The sequence below is a fragment of the Sinocyclocheilus anshuiensis genome, unplaced genomic scaffold, assembly GCF_001515605.1.
Source record: "Sinocyclocheilus anshuiensis isolate Anshui unplaced genomic scaffold, SAMN03320099.WGS_v1.1 scaffold586, whole genome shotgun sequence".
Classification (NCBI taxonomy): domain Eukaryota; kingdom Metazoa; phylum Chordata; class Actinopteri; order Cypriniformes; family Cyprinidae; genus Sinocyclocheilus; species Sinocyclocheilus anshuiensis.
The window spans coordinates 233,644-251,586 of NW_015544146.1; the positions used below are offsets into that span (position 1 = coordinate 233,644).

General features: G+C 36.1%; 1 protein-coding gene across 8 annotated transcripts in view; it reads right to left on the minus strand.

The window, feature by feature from the left end:
• Positions 1–17,943, minus strand: part of LOC107695157 (acetyl-CoA carboxylase) — a 45,999-nt gene that overhangs the window by 25,789 nt on the left and 2,267 nt on the right. For 5 of the 8 annotated variants that reach the window (XM_016494971.1, XM_016494969.1, XM_016494970.1 and 2 more), the window contains exons 2-26: positions 17,170–17,308; positions 16,744–16,853; positions 15,890–15,971; positions 15,699–15,797; positions 15,247–15,353; positions 15,055–15,165; positions 14,753–14,962; positions 14,418–14,588; positions 13,327–13,488; positions 12,056–12,219; positions 11,702–11,852; positions 11,405–11,508; positions 10,615–10,842; positions 9,708–9,858; positions 9,264–9,398; positions 8,994–9,140; positions 7,966–8,154; positions 7,776–7,876; positions 7,598–7,686; positions 6,747–6,871; positions 6,352–6,579; positions 5,237–5,326; positions 3,808–3,926; positions 1,259–1,282; positions 610–690 (exon numbers count right to left, since the gene is read on the minus strand). In XM_016494971.1, coding sequence (XP_016350457.1) covers positions 610–690; positions 1,259–1,282; positions 3,808–3,926; positions 5,237–5,326; positions 6,352–6,579; positions 6,747–6,871; positions 7,598–7,686; positions 7,776–7,876; positions 7,966–8,154; positions 8,994–9,140; positions 9,264–9,398; positions 9,708–9,858; positions 10,615–10,842; positions 11,405–11,508; positions 11,702–11,852; positions 12,056–12,219; positions 13,327–13,488; positions 14,418–14,588; positions 14,753–14,962; positions 15,055–15,165; positions 15,247–15,353; positions 15,699–15,797; positions 15,890–15,971; positions 16,744–16,853; positions 17,170–17,308 — 3,317 coding nt within the window. The remainder of the gene's footprint in view (positions 1–609; positions 691–1,258; positions 1,283–3,807; positions 3,927–5,236; positions 5,327–6,351; positions 6,580–6,746; positions 6,872–7,597; positions 7,687–7,775; positions 7,877–7,965; positions 8,155–8,993; positions 9,141–9,263; positions 9,399–9,707; positions 9,859–10,614; positions 10,843–11,404; positions 11,509–11,701; positions 11,853–12,055; positions 12,220–13,326; positions 13,489–14,417; positions 14,589–14,752; positions 14,963–15,054; positions 15,166–15,246; positions 15,354–15,698; positions 15,798–15,889; positions 15,972–16,743; positions 16,854–17,169; positions 17,309–17,943) is intronic. The other 3 variants (XM_016494973.1, XM_016494972.1, XM_016494974.1) reach the window with 2 other exon arrangements.

Genomic DNA, 17,943 nt, shown 5'->3' on the forward strand with positions numbered 1-17,943 from the left:
AACACCACATTTTTCACACATTATAAAATGGGCTTTGATACAGTTCATGAAAATATACAGCTGCTTTTATATTCCAGGAAAGGTGTCCCTGCCAAGGGGATCATTATAACTGGGTGTCCATGGCATCAAAAACCCTAGACTAGATGGTATAAAAGCAGAAGTGTAAAATGTTTGATATTGCTGCAATACTGTGAAGTTCTAGATGGTTTAAATGTTACTTTACGGTGCTGTACACTTTGCCCTGACTTCTACGCCAAGTGCTTTATTATTGATGCATTTTTGCAGATTTTACAAACTGAGGGACAGGAAGTCAAAATTCTTTCCTGTGGTAACATGCCGTAAGTGTTGATTTTAAGTTATATTTAACCCAGAATATTCCTTTAATAACACCCATAATTATAAGCCTAATCAGCACATCTACCAGAAATGTTGTCAAAATTTCAGGAGGTGACAAGTCTCCTGTTCAATGTTAGTATCGACAGCAATCTCTTCCATTAAGACTAATTAAAATATTCACACCCAGATATCATAGAACAACGGTGTGCATAGATTATTCTTGACCGATTAAACCCTGTCTGTGATTAAACCCTGTAGTCTGTCCTGCTCTACCTGTCCTCACTCTCAGCAGAGTCACTAGCGTTAGCTGTGATATCTGGAGGTTTGTAGTCCTGTAGTGGGGCAGACAGTTTCCTGGGAGGACAATCACATCACACAAACATACACACAGCAGATTTAATCGCCACTAGTATGCAGTTAATTCAAACCCAGTATGAGGTCTAAACAATTTCACTTCACTTAACATATTACGGGAGAATATCTTCATTTGCATGCACGCACACACACACACACACACACACACACACACACACACACACACTATCATTTCAGACAGAACCACACACATTTGTGTTGAGAGTGGTGCAATAAGCCATGCAAATTAGTTTGTATTTACTGAGATCAACAGAATAAAGCACCAATGAAGAGCCATTTTCATTAAAACACAAACTTACACACATAGTATCTGCAATAGTTTGATTCAAAATATTGAGAGACACACAAAAGCTTTGATCATTTGACTTCAAATACATATTTTATACATTGGCTATGTTTGAATAATCAAACAGAATATGTATAACTACTGCATAGTATGCACTGTACACTGACTACCATTTAAAATGTATGTGTTTGACCATTCTGCTCTTCTACTCTATTTCTAAGTCTACATTTTGGTTTAGGGAAGAAAGAATGTGTACTATACCTGTTTAGAGTGGGGATGTTCCCTCTGCAATCAAACAAGATTGATTACTGATTGGTTAGTGTCAGGCATCAGTGGGAGGAGTCAGTCAGAGATCAGAAGTGTGTGGCACTTTCACATAACTGACAGATCCAATCTAATTTCTGTGCGCTTGATTTATGCGCATATTAACTTGGACCAGCAGACTGCTGCTAATGAAAAGTGGTCCAAAGACAATTGTGTTGCATTTGCACAAAGTTTAATTGAATTATACAAGTGTCTCAAATGAGTCTCAAGTGATTATTTGGATGATGTTAGTGCATAAACGCATAACTGACTGACTTCGATCATTTCAGGGTAAATGTTATAAAACCTCTCAAAAACAAATCCTGATCACATTTCACCCCAAAATCAAATGGAAGAAATAATACATTTTGTTTAAAGAAAATGTTGGCTGTTTTAGGAGCTTTAAAACTTTTTTTTTCCTCTGTGAGACTTATTTATTTATTTTTTCATTTTTAAATCTGCTTAATTTTGAATAAAAACTGTACTACATGTTATTATTAAAACAATATTATTGTATTGCAGTAATGAAAAACTACAACACTTAAAATAACATAAATTACTAATAAGCTCAGAAGAAAAACATATTACATAATGACAAATTGGGAGGTGGGATTAATTATGACAAGGCAAAAAAATATTAAAGCTTCTAAAGTGATGCTTCATATTTAATGCAAAAATAAGAGTGCACAATTCTCTACAGTTCAAATGTTTAGGGTCAGTAAGATTTTAATACTTTTAATTTAGCAAGGACACCTAAATTGATAAAAAGTGATGGTTAAGACGTTTTTAATTTCTTGCAAAAATAAAAATAAAAAATCAATTTAAAATAAACACTGTTCTTATGATTTTTTATTCATCTATTCTATTCTATTCTATTCAAAGATTCTTGATGAAAAAGTATCAGTTTTCACAAAATAATAAGCATCACAACTGTTTTCAGCATTGATGATAATAAGACAAGTTACTTGTGTAATAAATCAACTTTCAAAAGTATTAAAAAAAATCTTATTGACACCAAACTTTTGAATGGTTGTGTATATTGGTACCATATTGTTTATCACCCGCTATTAGAGATTTTATGTATTGGCATCATTTGATATTGGTTACAATATACACCAGATGAGAATGGATTTTACTAAAGTTGATTTTTGAAAACAGTAATTAATAACACTGTAAAAAGTAATACTTTGATCTTAATCATTTTAATTATTTTATATGATTTTATTTGACCAGCATCACAACTGTTTTCAGCACTGATGATAATAAGACAAGTTACTTGTGTAATAAATCAACTTTCAAAAGTATTAAAAAAAATCTTATTGACACTAAACTTTTGAATGGTTGTGTATATTGGTACCATATTGTTTATCACCCGATATTAGAGATTTTATGTATTGGCATCATTTGATATTGGTTACAATATACACCAGATGAGAATGGATTTTACTAAAGTTGATTTTTGAAAACAGTAATTAATAACACTGTAAAAAGTAATACTTTGATCTTAATCATTTTAATTATTTTATATGATTTTATTTGACCTTTTTTATTCACACAAAATATTTCAGAATTGTAATTAATGGCCATTTATCAATTACCGGTCACAGCAATCCTGCCAGGATTTAACATCAGTGCATCCCTATATATATATATATTTCGCACCTTGATTTTAGGGGTTTAAAATTGTGACAGGTCAGGGTTTCGTGAGATCCACAACACTTGTAATCTAAACCAAGCCACACACTTCACAAACGATCACCCCTCCATCACATGCAACAATTCAGCTCTCAAAACACTGCAGTAAATGCAGCTAAAATCTCTTTCATGTACTTTAACACAGTACAATGCATAAGCCACTCAGTTAACAAATCACAGGCAAAGCAGCTCTAAGAGCACATGCTGGGAGTATGGGAAAAAAAAGAAAAAAAAAAAGTAAAATATGACTAAATGCACAAAAACAAAATTGCTCAGCATGCATCAGAAGAGGCTACACTGAATCAGTTCACATGCATGAATCAACAGTGAATAAAAAAAAAAGAAGAGCGCAAAGAGCAAGCTGGTAGACAGTCAGTCAGAACAATCGCTGAGCATGTCCTATTGGGCGCATTCTTTGCATTGTAAAAACCAGCGTCACCTGAAACAAACGGATGTGGCCAGCACAGACGAGAGACACCTTAAAGAAGAACTGTTTTTGGCCCTGTGATTCAGACCCTGTGTCACTAAATAATGCTTTTCTACTCCTACGTCATACAAACCTTCTGCTCACAGCAGACATTAAATCAGTGGCACAGATTGTGCACAGGTAGAGCATTTTAAAGGTGTGACGGGAAGTGGACTGTGGTACAGTGGAGGAGACTTTATGTCGCAACCAACCAATATCTTTTATTCATGCAGAGAATTCAAACGAACATTTGCTCCAGTTTATAGTGTTTTGACATGCTCCTCCACAGTCCCGGTGAGGGGTGGGAGAGATAGGGGAAGCAGGGTTGCGCTACACATTTAGGTACCTGTTAGGGTGAGATGTGGGCAGCATGAACTGGAACTCCACGATGCAGGTGTTGTCCTTCAGCTGACGGTGCTGGACGCTGTTGAGTTCATAAGCGATGTAAGCTCTACGAACATACACCTGAGTAAAGAGAAAGAAGCATGTTCTGCATCTTATAAAGACACAAATAAATACTTAATTCTTTGGATTAGACTATTCCTAACAGAGCATGCAACACAGCTTCTCATCCAGGCCCTTGTCATTTCTAGGCTGGACTATTGCAATGCTCTTCAGGCTGGACTTTTACCATCTGCAATCAGACCTCTGCAAATGATTCAGAATGCAGCAGCACGTCTTGTTTTCAATGAGCACAAGAAAGCCCGTGTAACACTGCTTTCTTATCTCTGCACTGGCTTCCAGTCGCGGATCGCATCAAGATCAAGACATTGGTACTTGCCTACAGAACAGCCACGGGCTCCGCACCCTCCTACCTCTGCTCTCTCCTACTCGTCTACATCCCTCCAGATGCCTGCAGTCGGTAAATGAGTGGCGCCTCATGGTCCCATCGCAGAGAGGCACAAAATGACTTTCAAGGACGTTTTCTTTCACTGTTCCTCGCTGGTGGAATGACCTACCAATCTCCATCCGGACAGCCGAATTTTCTTATCTCTGCACTGGCTTCCAGTCGCGGATCGCCTACAGAACAGCCACGGTCTCCGCACCCTCCTACCTCTGCTCTCTCCTACTCGTCTACATCCCTCCAGATGCCTGCATCAAATGAGTGGCGCCTCATGGTCCCATCGCAGAGAGGCACAAAATGACTTTCAAGGACGTTTTCTTTCACTGTTCCTCGCTGGTGGAATGACCTACCAATCTCCATCCGGACAGCCGAATCCTTCACAATCTTCAAGAAACAACTGACAACTCATCTCTTCCGTGAGCATCTAACTGCCTCCTCATTAATAAAATAAAAAAATAAAAATTCTATGCCTTCACTTTTTCTGTCTACATCCCTCCAGATGCCTGCAGTCGGTAAATGAGTGGCGCCTCATGGTCCCATCGCAGAGAGGCACAAAATGACTTTCAAGGACGTTTTCTTTCACTGTTCCTCGCTGGTGGAATGACCTACCAATCTCCATCCGGACAGCCGAATCCTTCACAATCTTCAAGAAACAACTGACAACTCATCTCTTCCGTGAGCATCTAACTGCCTCCTCATTAATAAAATAAAAAAATAAAAATTCTATGCCTTCACTTTTTCTATACTCTTATTATCCTTTATCCCTTTCTGTCCTAGCTTTTACTATTTAGAATGATGACTAAAACCTTGTATAAGGGCACTTCTCGTGTTTATTGCCCTTGTATGATAAATCGCTTGTTGCATTCCTCAATAAGTCACTTTGGATAAAAGCATCTGCCAAATGAATAAATGTAAAATGACAGAGTCTTACCTCTAGAGCAGCCATCCGTACCACCTGATTACTGTGGTAAAAGAAATTTGGCAGCACGTCAAAGATGGATGTCTCTGACAGGATCAGTTTCTAGAGAAAACCAAGAAAGGTATTAATAATTTGACGATACACAATGTTTTAGAGAAAAATATTACAACTTAAATGTAGAGTGTAAATTTTTGTTCCAGTAGAGGCATCAAATTAAACTTTAAGAATATACTACTGTTCAAATGTTTGGAATAAGATTTCGAATTTTTTTATGTCTCTTAAGGCTGCATTTATTTATCAGAATTACAACAGAAACAATATTATGACATACTATTACAATTTCCTATTTTAATATATTTTAAAATGCTATTTATTCCTGTGATGCAAAGCTCCAGTCTCCAGTCTTCAGTGTCACATGATCCTTCAGAAATCGGTCTAATATGCTGATTTGGTGGCCTTTATTATTAGTAATTAGTATTTTTATTATTATCAGTGCTGAAAACAGTTGTGCTGATTAATTTGAATTAAATTAAATCGATAATTAAATTGATTTTTTTTTTTTTTTGTGGAAACCATGATATTTTTTCCCCCCAGAATTCTTTTCAGGATGGATAGAATGTTCAAAAGAATTGCATTTATTTGATAGTGTAACTAGTTGAATGAATCAAACAATAAAATAAAAACAATATTTAACGTAAATGTATCAATTTATCATATTTTTATTATTCACCTGACAGAAAACTGTTAAAGTACTCACATGGCTTGTTCATTTTATATAATTATAATAATACATTACAAAAATAATATGGTAAAGTGTGTTTTAACGTCTGTGTTAAATAATTTGACAGTACTGAACTTAATTTATAAAAGTGCATCTGGAGAAAAATGTGTTCTACATTTAAGGGAATAAATAATTAGCTTAAGTTTATTAAAATTATTTGAACTGCAATTTAGAAAATTCTACTTCCTATCACTGCCATTCGAATTCCTTTTCAACATTTCTGTTAATGTAACCAATTCAAATTACTCTTAATTAACTGAATGGGAGTCCTTTATTAAATTGTAAACTGTAAATAAAGTAACAAAATGCTGTCCAGCAGATGGCACTGTAGATCCAGCAGACCTACCTGCAGGTTTTCAATGCAGAACTGATGTCCGTACATGTCGATGGCAGACAGGAAGATGGATTCCACTTGATTGTGCCGTAGCTCGTATGATGGAAGGTGCGAGGCAATGAGAACCTGCCGTGCCCGCAGTGCCACCTTGGCATTAGTGGTCTTGCTGAGCTGTGTGAGTTCTGTGAGTATTGCCATGAGCTCATCTGTCAGAGTGGGATCTCGTCCACACAGCTGATCCTACAGAGAGAAGTAAGAGACCAATGTTTTAATCATATGACTGTCTAAATATACATTTGTTTTGATTAAATCTCGACTGTTATTACATTGTGCAATCTACAAGAAACAACAACAACCAACATCCACATTTCCTGAAGTCTCTCTGTTTTGTGTGACTGTGTACTCACAATCAACATGGTGACCAGAGAGTTCTTCTTTGTGACTTGTGCATGAGAGAATATGTAGTTGAGCACATTGGCCATGTCCCCTTTGTTTTCCTCTCGTAGTGCAAATACACACTTGTCATAGTGACCTGATAATAATACACAAACGTAAACGCAAATGAATAGAAAAATTAATTAATACAAACAAAATACACCTACGATATACAAAATAAAAACTGTTAATACAATGGAAAGAATAGAAAAGGCAAATATTCATTAAAAAAAATTATTACATAAAAATGTATATTTTATTCAAATACCTTAAGTCAGTTATTTTATTGGAGGATTTTTTTTTTTTTTTACATTTCTATATTGCTTTAATTTTAGTATTTCAACTTAAACTTATTTATTTCAGTTAGTTGTCAAAGCAACATTTCTAATTTTCATTTAAGGTTTATAAGTTTAAGTTTTTTTTTTATCAAATAATTATTTTATTTTATTTCAGCTTTATTTCAATCACCAAAAAAAGATTTTTAATAGCTTTAAGCTTTAATTAACAATAACAACACTGGCAATTATCAGAAAAATAATTTAAAAAAAAAGTAGTTACGTTTTAGTGAGAAAGGAGAGGTTTTCTGAATATATAGGTAGCAGTATCTTTATATTAATTTTCAATATTCACATGTGGGATCTTTTGTTTCTATTTTCTATTTCTATGTATTAAATATTTGAATATTTTTGTATTTATATGATTTAATACACCAGGGATGAATCAGTGTTACACTGCCATCCAGTGGTCACATGATAAAATAAGGCAACATCTTAAGTTTCCAGTAATATCTCATCATTTCTGGCCATATAAGAAGCAGTCTTACCATGCTGAAACTGAACTTCCACTCTTAAATACTGCCTGAGGAGGTCCATCACCACTGCCTTCATATGCCCTCTGATGCCACTGCGGTACCTGGGTACACAACACACACGAGAGCCAGTTAACCTGTGTCTTTGATTGTGGGTATGTAAATGTGTAGATTGTTTAAATTATTCACTAACTTCTGAACCAGCTGTACAATGCTCTGTGTGTTCATGAAGAAGACTTCTCTCTCTGACTTCCTGTTCAGCGTGGCAGCATGACTGTCCAGTATATTGGCAATCTGACATGAAAATTTGACAACATTTATAAACAAAGGTCACAGTCTCGCAGCTTCAGAAAGACATGAACTCAAAGGACCCCAAGTAGCACCTGCTGGCTGGGAAACTGGCAGAGGACAGAGGTGATGTTGCTGGCGTACTGAGCCATTTCTTTCTTGATAGCCTTCTCTACAGCAGGAGGGATACGGCCTGAAACGCTCGTCATGATGTCCTGAAGCTCCAGCAGGGGCAGAGATGGGTCCCTCAGAGTCTTCATCAGACGCTCCACCCATTCTTTCAGCTAAAACACACACACATCCAAATCTTAATGCCCATACATACCAAGAACTTTAATGTGATGTCTAACGAAATTGACTTTTTTAACTGCAGAAAAGTTATAATAATGACATATTCCTTTGTCATCCAATAATGAAAATAATAGTGGTTATTATTATTATTATGAAGCAGAAAAAGAAGAATAAAACTTCTCAACATTTTTTCCACCTTATTTGATGAATTCTACTATTCTACCATCAATATCATCAAAGCTCTGTGCATTTATTATTTTATTATTGTTACTATTTGTAATGAATAAAAATGTGGCCAAAAAAAACAACAAAAAACTATGAATAGTCCTTTTAAAGCCGTAGTTCTCAACCAAGAGCAAAATTCCAATCAAAATAACCTAATAATTTAAAATAAGACAAAATAAGTATTCAAATAAGCTAAAAAGATAAATAAATACATATTTCTTATTTGAATTGGAATAATAAAATCTTTACATTTTTCTAGGTATGCCAAGCTCAAAGTCCGCGTGAACCGGAAGTTGCTGCCGACTTTATTTCAGTGTAGTGACGTATTTCCATCTGAAACGGAATATTGAATAGACGGCATGGTTTTATTTTGGCGCTCCTCCTCTCTGTCTCTCTGAAACATTTTGTTTTTTAAATCAAGTATATTATAAACAAGGGGAAAAATCATGCAAATTCATTGACTTATAAAATGTATAAAAGCTAGGATTGTTAGACCTTTGAATATATTCATGGCCAATGGGGGCCTTTGATTTAAAAAGTTTGTGAACCACTGGTATGAAGTCCTATGATGTGGAGGAAGAGTGTCCTGATTACATCTGTTTCTCACCTTGGCACTGAAGAAGGGCTCTGGCAGACAGTAGCCGTTCATAATGTGCACTAGGTGATCCAGAGTGCTGTGGAAGACTCTGTGAAGCTTCTCTCCCCTGAGAGCCATGCACTGAACACTGGGTAATGTTCCTGTAAACAGCTCCGCCTGAAACAGACACACTCATTGGAAACACTAAACCACTTAAACCTTCTAGAACTTCTGAAAGGGAACCTAACAGAAAAGTGATTAACACATAATACATTTACCACATGTAACACATGCATGTACCTGCTGTACTCTGCTGGGGTCGTCCAGCTGCAGTTTGCCGATGACACAGCCCGGCTCAAGCACTGCACCTGCTCTCTTCACATAGTGAATACAGCCAGACTCAGAGGCGGTGAGGGTCATCACCATCTTCATCACCTAAAAGACACATATATCATGTTTAGAATGCGACAAACAAACAAGTATCTTTATAAGACACTTGCATATAGTCAAACTTCTCACTATCACAATCCACTTTTTTATTTAAACAGGAAGTGCTTGTATAATTGACATGTAAAGGAACTACCTCACAAATCACTTTTTGTATTTTCAACATTACAAATGTGGCAAATTACAGTAACATTCTTTGTAGCAGCCTGGGAATATTTATGTCCCAATGGACTTCAATGGACTGGTGCACCCTGACTTCTGGAAATTAGGTAAAGCTGATTGATAACTCTCACACACCTCTATTTCTGCATAACACTGTCCAGCAAACATGTGTCCACCATCCTCCACAGTATACTGGATGAGTTTCCCAGCAGATGGCGAGCGCAGGAGTGAAGGATCATTCTCTTTTTCAAACACACACGTCTTGTTACCAATAATGATGCGATACCTAAAGAATAAAATAAAATGCATACTCAGATTGATTTCCTACAAGCAACTATTTCTGTCATAAACTTTTGACCATCTCTTAAATTAATCAGTAATAATATATGAAATAATTATGGAAAAAGTTGTATTTGTATTCCTCATTTAAAAAAAATAACATGTTAATTCTGCAATTAATACTTGAAATAATGAACGCAATTAACGCAGCATCATTTTGTTCGGTTGAAGAGACAACTGAAAAAAAACCAAACACACTACATAAAAGGCACAGCTAAATGCTCACTTAATTTAATTTTATAAAATAAAATTAAATAACAAATTAAATTAAAGAAGCATCAGTATCTGGTATCAGTGATACTAGACTGCATTAATAGTATTTAGTAAAAAGATGCCATTAAATAAATATTTAAAATACTGTCTTTATGCTGTTTCCACATTAATTTGGAGATTCAGTGTGAAAATTTGTATGATTACAAATTTTAATGTTAGGTTTAATTACAGAATTCTATGCAATTAATTCGTTCTTATTGAATCAATCAACAACATTAATATATGTTGTATAAATAACTGACTGCATTGATTTATTGAAAGCATTATAGATGGCATTCTCATTTTTAGTTCATATAAGTGTCCAACATTTAAATGTAGTTCTAGACTTTAAATGATAAATCTACACTCTGAGCACCATGAACACTCTCACATGAACAGCTCTCATAATGTTCTTGTGTTTATCGTCCTGTATTTACACTCAGAATCCTACCTGTCCACCTCCTCCTTCATATAGGTGGTGTAGCTGCTGCCGTCATACGAGAGCAGCAGACCCCCATCGCTCAAGCGATGAACATCCACCTCTGCCAAAGAGATATTCATGATGACCACATAAGAGTTAGGAGACTGTCTGGTCACCTTTAGAACATATTTGGTCCCCTCGTAGATCAGCTCAACATCCACTGTGTTCAACAGGGTGTGTGCAGGTAAAACCTGCCCTCTACAGACACAGCAAAACGGGTGAGAACTTCCTATCACTGCAATAACATCTACATATATACTCATTAGAGCTGGGTTGTCAACTGATTACTCAATTTTCATCAGTCTTTATTTTTCTTATCTTAATTAGATAATCTTTTATCTTAATTATAAACGTAATTATACAATTAAAAAGTTGATATAAAACTGCCTTATGTGCAATTTAAATGTCTGTTTTTGAGTGTTGATTATTATATCTAAAAATATTGACTTTGCAGTTGAATTGTTGTTAATTTTAACCTTTAATATTACCGTAATGTACCAACTGATAGGGCTCCCTGTATAGTTTACAGTGTTAGGTGAGAGATCGTTTTCCTCAAGAAAAACTGACATGTACTGTATGTCCAAACTAATTAATTTCCATTAGAATCAAATCAAAATCCGAACAGAATCAAAAGCTTGTCAATCAGAATCATGAAATTACCCAGCCCTAATACTCATACATTTGGACTATATACAAACAAAACAACAAAAGTATAATAATTAAGTGTGCTCTCAAGATGCTATGTAAAATGATTTGTTACCTCTCCAGTGAGTGCAGGAAGTTGGACACACTGTTCCTGAGGTTGATATCAGCCACATGCAGAGCTCCACTCACTACTCCCAGCATAGTGTCAGGACGCTCGGCCTACACACACACACACACACACACACACACACACAGACACAGACACAGACACAGACACACTTACAATGATGTGAGGAAATGTAACAGTGTCCTGCTGTCACAGGTGATTATATATGACTGAAAATGGCTGGAAGCAATAACAGCCACATTCAAGAGAGTTGTGATGTGAAACGAAGACGGTTGTTTCATGCACCTGCATCTTCTCAGAGATGAGTCTGTCCAGCCAACCCGTGTCGATGCTGTTGTGCTGGAAACTTTCTGTTTCTAGCAGCTTTATGAGATACTCCACTGTAGTCCTGAAGTCTCCTCTGATAGACAGCTCTTTGAGGGCCACCACCATGTTTCTAAGATGATACATACAGCAAAATAAATAACATTTCTCTTGTTATCTTTTCCTTGGTGATTAAATGCAGAGTCAACTGCAAGTAAACCATTTGTACACATTGTATATTTTACAGACGTTTCCATTTGAAATAACCGTGTAGTGGTGTAAGATGATTGGGTAACGACTGCTGTGCTCTACTCTTCTGAAAAACAAGATACTCACGAGATGGCCTCCTCACGGTTCTCTCCCCAGGAGAAGCAATGGCCAAACTGAGAGTCTGCAAACTCATGCAGACCTCCAGCAGCCGCCACGCTGAAGTAGCCCCACACATTCTTGTTACTGCGGAAATTTAATTCCTGGACAGTTCCTGAGCTGGGCTTAAACCCCTGACACACCAAAAAATACCCAACACAGACAATACATCAGCAAAAGTTGTTTACATGGTTATATATTTTATAATATTTACAATACTATTCAAAAGTTTGGGGTCAGCAAGATATTTAAATGTTTTTGAAAGACGTCTGTCCACCAAGGCTGCATTTATTTGATAAAAAATATATAGTAAAAACAGTAATATTGTGAAATATTAAATACTGTTCTTTTGAACTTTCTATTCAACAAAGATTCCTAAGAAATGTACCATGGTTTCCTCAAAAATATTAATAAGTAGCACAAATTGATTTTAACATTGATTGTTTTCAAATAATAAGAAATGTTACTTTAGCAACAAATCAGCATATTAGAATGAATTCTGAAGGATAATGTTAGACTGAAGACTGGAGTAAAAGCTAATAAAAATATAGCTTTGGCAGCACAGGAATAGCTTAATACATTCAAAAATGTATTAAAACATTATATATATATATTATATATATATATATATAATATATATATATAATGTTTTAATACATTTTTGAATGTATTAAGCTATTCCTGTGCTGCCAAAGCTATATTTTTATTAGCTTTTACTCCAGTCTTCAGTCTAACATTATCTTTCAGAATTCATTCTAATATGCTGATTTGTTGCTAAAGTAACATTTCTTATTATTTGAAAACAATCAATGTTAAAATCAATTTGTGCTACTTATTAATATTTTTGAGGAAACCATGGTACATTTCTTAGGAATCTTTGTTGAATAGAAAGTTCAAAAGAACAGTATTTAAGTCTTACAGTATATGTCTTTTGTAACATTGTAAACTTCCTTATTGAACAATTTAATGCAATCTTACTAAATAAAAGTATTTATTTCTTAAAAAAAAAAAGTTCTAACCCCAAACCTTTGAATGTTAGTGTATATTATATTATATTATATTACATTACATTCTACTAATATAATAAATGTTGGACAAAAGAAATGTTCGTCAAGGTTTTTTCCAGCTTCTGTCCCTTAGAATTAAACAAGCCATTTCTTGTTGCTGTGTTTTTAAGACTTCAAAGACACTTCCTTCACATGTGAAATCAACATCAGAGTTCATCAGTCAGGATCACACACCTCATCTGGGTTCTCGCTAGTAATTCGAGCTGCAATGACATGTCCTCGTGGAGAGGGGGTGGTGGAGAGTCCATCAAAGTCAATAGGGGAGTCTCCCCATGGCTGCATCCCGTACATCACCCTGATGTCTTTAATGCGGTGAAGTGGGATGCCCATAGCGATCTGAATGACAGAACAAAAGTGTCACATAATGACCAAAAAAATAAATAAAAAGCACTATCAAATTTCACGGTAAAAATCTGCATACATTTAAAACAGTCCACAATCTCTATGATATTCTGGCCCTTTAATATGAATAAAATATGTAGAAGAAGAGACATGAGTTCATATTTCTTCAATCATTAAATATGCACTTTTCCCTCTAATTTCTACACTTCCTTGGTTATGCAATTGATGAATACCTCCCCACTGTGTTTCTCTCCCCCTGTTGCCCTTTGTCAGTCTCTCCTTTTCTCTCTCCATCAATTCCCCTCATTCATCTGCAGCAATCTTTGTGTGTTACATAAGTGCATTAACCCCCCTCTCCCACCCCCACTGGACCCATAGCACACTGGCCTCAGCCAAGTGACCTACATAGCAAAGACACTGGTCACATGACAAAGAGTCTGCCGCAGAGACAGTACTGTATTGTTCACTAGATACTGCCATTCTAGCGATTGATTAAAGCAATATTTTAGGTAAATGCAACCTTTTGTTCTATTGGCAGCATTTGTGGCCTGCTGATGATGACCACAAAAAAATACAAAAGTAAAAACAAAGGAAAAATGTACAGTAATGTACTTACAATAAGGCGACTGTAGCATAGGATTTCAATTTGAAAATTTGAAAATTAAGGTATAAAAGCAGATTCTTTAAGGTATAAAAGATAGAATCTTTCCTTTATTTTTACAACCCGATGGATGAGGGAAAAATAGTAAAAGCAATAACTAACTAAATAAATAAAACAGCAAAAGTAAAACCTGGAATAAATGAATGAATGAATGAATGAACGAACGCGTTGCATTGCGTTTTTTGTTTTGTTGTGTTTTGTCTTTTGTTTTGGTTTGGCCTGGCCTGGAATATTCCTTTAAAACGCAAATTCTCATACAGACCTGCAGTTGGGCCGTAGGCAGATTAACATCAGCCACCATCTCAGTACAAGGATGTTCCACTTGAAGACGAGGGTTGAGCTCTAGGAAGTAAAAGCTGCCGTCTTGACTGTAGAGATACTCCACTGTACCTGCACTCACATAGCCCACCATCTTCGCCAACCTCACTGCACACTGAAACAGACAGACGCACAGTTCTTCATTTCTACACATTTCTTTTTTCTGTTTAAGTAACCCAGAGTTTCATGATGGCATATACTTTATTCATTCTTTTAGGAAAATATAGTATTAACATCGGACTTCTGCTGAATCTGATGTGATACCACAGTCAGTCATACCTTCTCCATATCCTCAAACACATCAGAGGTGGCAATAGTAGCCGGAGCTTCTTCAATGATCTTCTGATGCCTCCGTTGGACGGAGCAGTCACGGCCAAACAGAGAGATGGCGTTACCATACTGATCAGCCAGGACCTGCACCTCCAGGTGGCGAGCGTGTTTGGCCAATTGCATGACAAAGATGGGGGAACCTGGAACCTCAGTTTGAACCTGAGTAACACATAAGGAAAAGTACTGTGGTTAGTTTTGGAAAGTTAACAGGTGGGTAAAATTGTAGTGTGGTGGTGAAGAACAACTCTGACCTGTCTAAAGAGGTTGGGGAAGTCTTCTGCACCATTGACTTTCCGGATACCTTTTCCTCCTCCGCCTTCAGACGCCTTCACCATCACAGGGTAGCCTATTTCTTCTGCCGCCTGTCAATCAAAACATGCTCTATCACTGACTGGACTAAAGTATGAACGTCACACTGTGCTTGATGTAAGTGTATAGTATACCTTAAGTCCAGCCTCCACGTCATGTACACAGCCCTGCTCGTACAGCTCAGTAGGGACATTAATAATTCCTTTCTTCTGGTCATTCTCTGTCCATTCTACAGTCAGCCCTGTACAGACACACCAGCATGGTCAAAAACCAAACCCACAATCAAGATGGTAGTAAATGCTGGACAAAAAGGGGGTGTGATAGGTTTAGAACACCTGCCAAATTTAAACTCACATGACATATATCATAATATACACATTTTGATTTTGATCTTATTATGCTTCTCATTCTGTGTCTGACAGAGGCAGTACAAGCACAGGCAGGAGGGCTAAATATAACATGAATCAGAAATGAAGTTAAATAAAGATTCACAAGCCTTCATTACCCCAAAAAAAAGTGCTTCGTTTTGAAACGGACATCATTGAAAGGAACGATAACAGTTCAGTAAGTCAGATGTTGAACTAACCTGTTCCACTCCAGGGTAGCGTAGGGATGCCAGCTGTCTGGGCCACAATAGAAGAGGCAATCTTATCTCCAAGAGCCCACATAGCCTGACTAGGTGGACCTAATGAAAGATACCAACCACTAAAGTAAGAGCAATACCATCACAGTATGTGAATAATTTAATCAATGTGGTGTGGTAAGGCTCAGTCTCACCCATGAAGGCGATGCCATTCTTGTGCAGCAATTCAGGGAGTTTGGGGTTCTCAGAAGCATGACCCCAACCGGCCCATACGGCCTAAAGACAGGTACATTTACATTTATGCATTTAACAGACAGTTTTATCCAAAGCAACGTGTAAAAAGAGGAACACAGCAATTCGTCAAAGAGCCAACAAAATTCGTAATATACAATGCCAGGTTCATTAGACAAAAGCAAGTTAGAGAAGAGGAGAAATGCAGAGAAGACAAAAGTGAGTGCCAGTAAAGGGTCTAGCTAATCATGAGCAATAATTCCAATGCTTGCCTCAGAAGACGGATTCCCAAAATTATTTGTCAGCTAAACCTTTTTCTTGAATTATCCCCCAATATCTCAATAATAATTTAGCAATATATTCACATGTTCATAGCTCTCTGATGTCGGTTAATGGCCACATGACATGCAGGAAAACAAATATTTTATCTTTTTTATTATTATTATTACGTGTATTATATTTATTGTTTTTATTGTTTTATGTTGATATTTCATCATATATAACCGTGATTAAGATGTAATTTCTTGAGAAAAGAATCCTACAATGCAAATATTCTTTGTTGCTTTTATATTACTATTTTTTTTTTAACTCTGATTTAAAAAAAAAAAATAAGACAGAAACATATTACTATTGTAATAATACAACTCCGCTCTAAAAAAAAAAAAAAGAATATTTGATAAATATAATACTTTTATTTCACAATAAGTTACAATATTAATTTCACACATTAATTGTGCAACCTGATTTAAGTGTTAACTGAGTTAATAGCCACTTTATTTGCTTTGAACAGCAGCCATCAAACCTCACATGCATTTACCTGAACGGGAATTCGTTTTGCTATGTCCAAAATGAGCTCCACATTAGCATAGTTGTTGTTGTTTGTCCCTCCTGGGACAGGTACATAGTGATCTGCCATCTTGATGTACTCTGTGGACAGAGTTATACATATGTTTAACTAAACATTAATTGAGTACATTTGAGATTACAGAGCTATTCACGAATAATTTTCACCTCACTGAACTCTTTCTATGCTACTTAGGCCAGGCCTGCGCCGACAAAACTTACTGACATAGTTTAAACAATGAAGAGAATGACCAAGACATTCCTTGCTACATACATTTGCCAGTGCAGCGTGGCTTTTCCTGGATTACACTATGATGGAGCCAGGAGTGGCGAAAGGTGTCCTCCAGCAATTTTGTTAACTCTTACGATGTAACAGTTAAGCTCAGCACTTTAAACACACCTGCATTGGCCTTGAGGTCCTCCGGGGTAACCATGATGACAAAACGTATGGCCCGTTCATTCCGAAACATCTCATAAGCCCAGCGACGGATGGAACGCATGCACTTGACTGCAGCAATGCCATTGCTGGCAATGAGCACCTGTCACAACAAAATATGATATTCACAGCTGTCACTACACCAGGGTTGTTTATAGTTAAAAAAATAAAAAAAATTAAAAATCAGTTACATAAAAAAAAGTTAACTGAAATTAATAAAAAAATTAATAAAAAATCCTATTTTATTTCAACTAGTGTTAATTTCGTTAACGAAAAAACTATGACGAAAAATGTTCGTCAACAAGGTTTTTTCCCCTGACGAAAATGAGGCGATGAAAAGATGATAATAAGGTCATTAAACGATAACTGAGACTGAATGAACATGCAATATCGTTGACGAAAAAAGACTAGACTAAAATGTAATTAAAAGAACAAAAACTTTACCAAAACCTTTTTATTTTTGTTGGAAAAAGTGGAGCCAAAACATTTCAGACTGCTGTACAAGATTCTATTATACAAGCGTTCATGTTTGTGGTTGCCAGATATCAAGACACCAATCAGAGCTTTTCTGTTAAACGGATACGTACTAGGCCTGGGCGATAAAACGGTATCGATATTTATCGACGGTACACCTTCTTCAATAACGGTATAAAAAATGCCCGATATAGTGCACAATATACAGTGGGTACGGAAAGTATTCAGACCCCCTTAAATTTTTCACTCTTTGTTATATTGCAG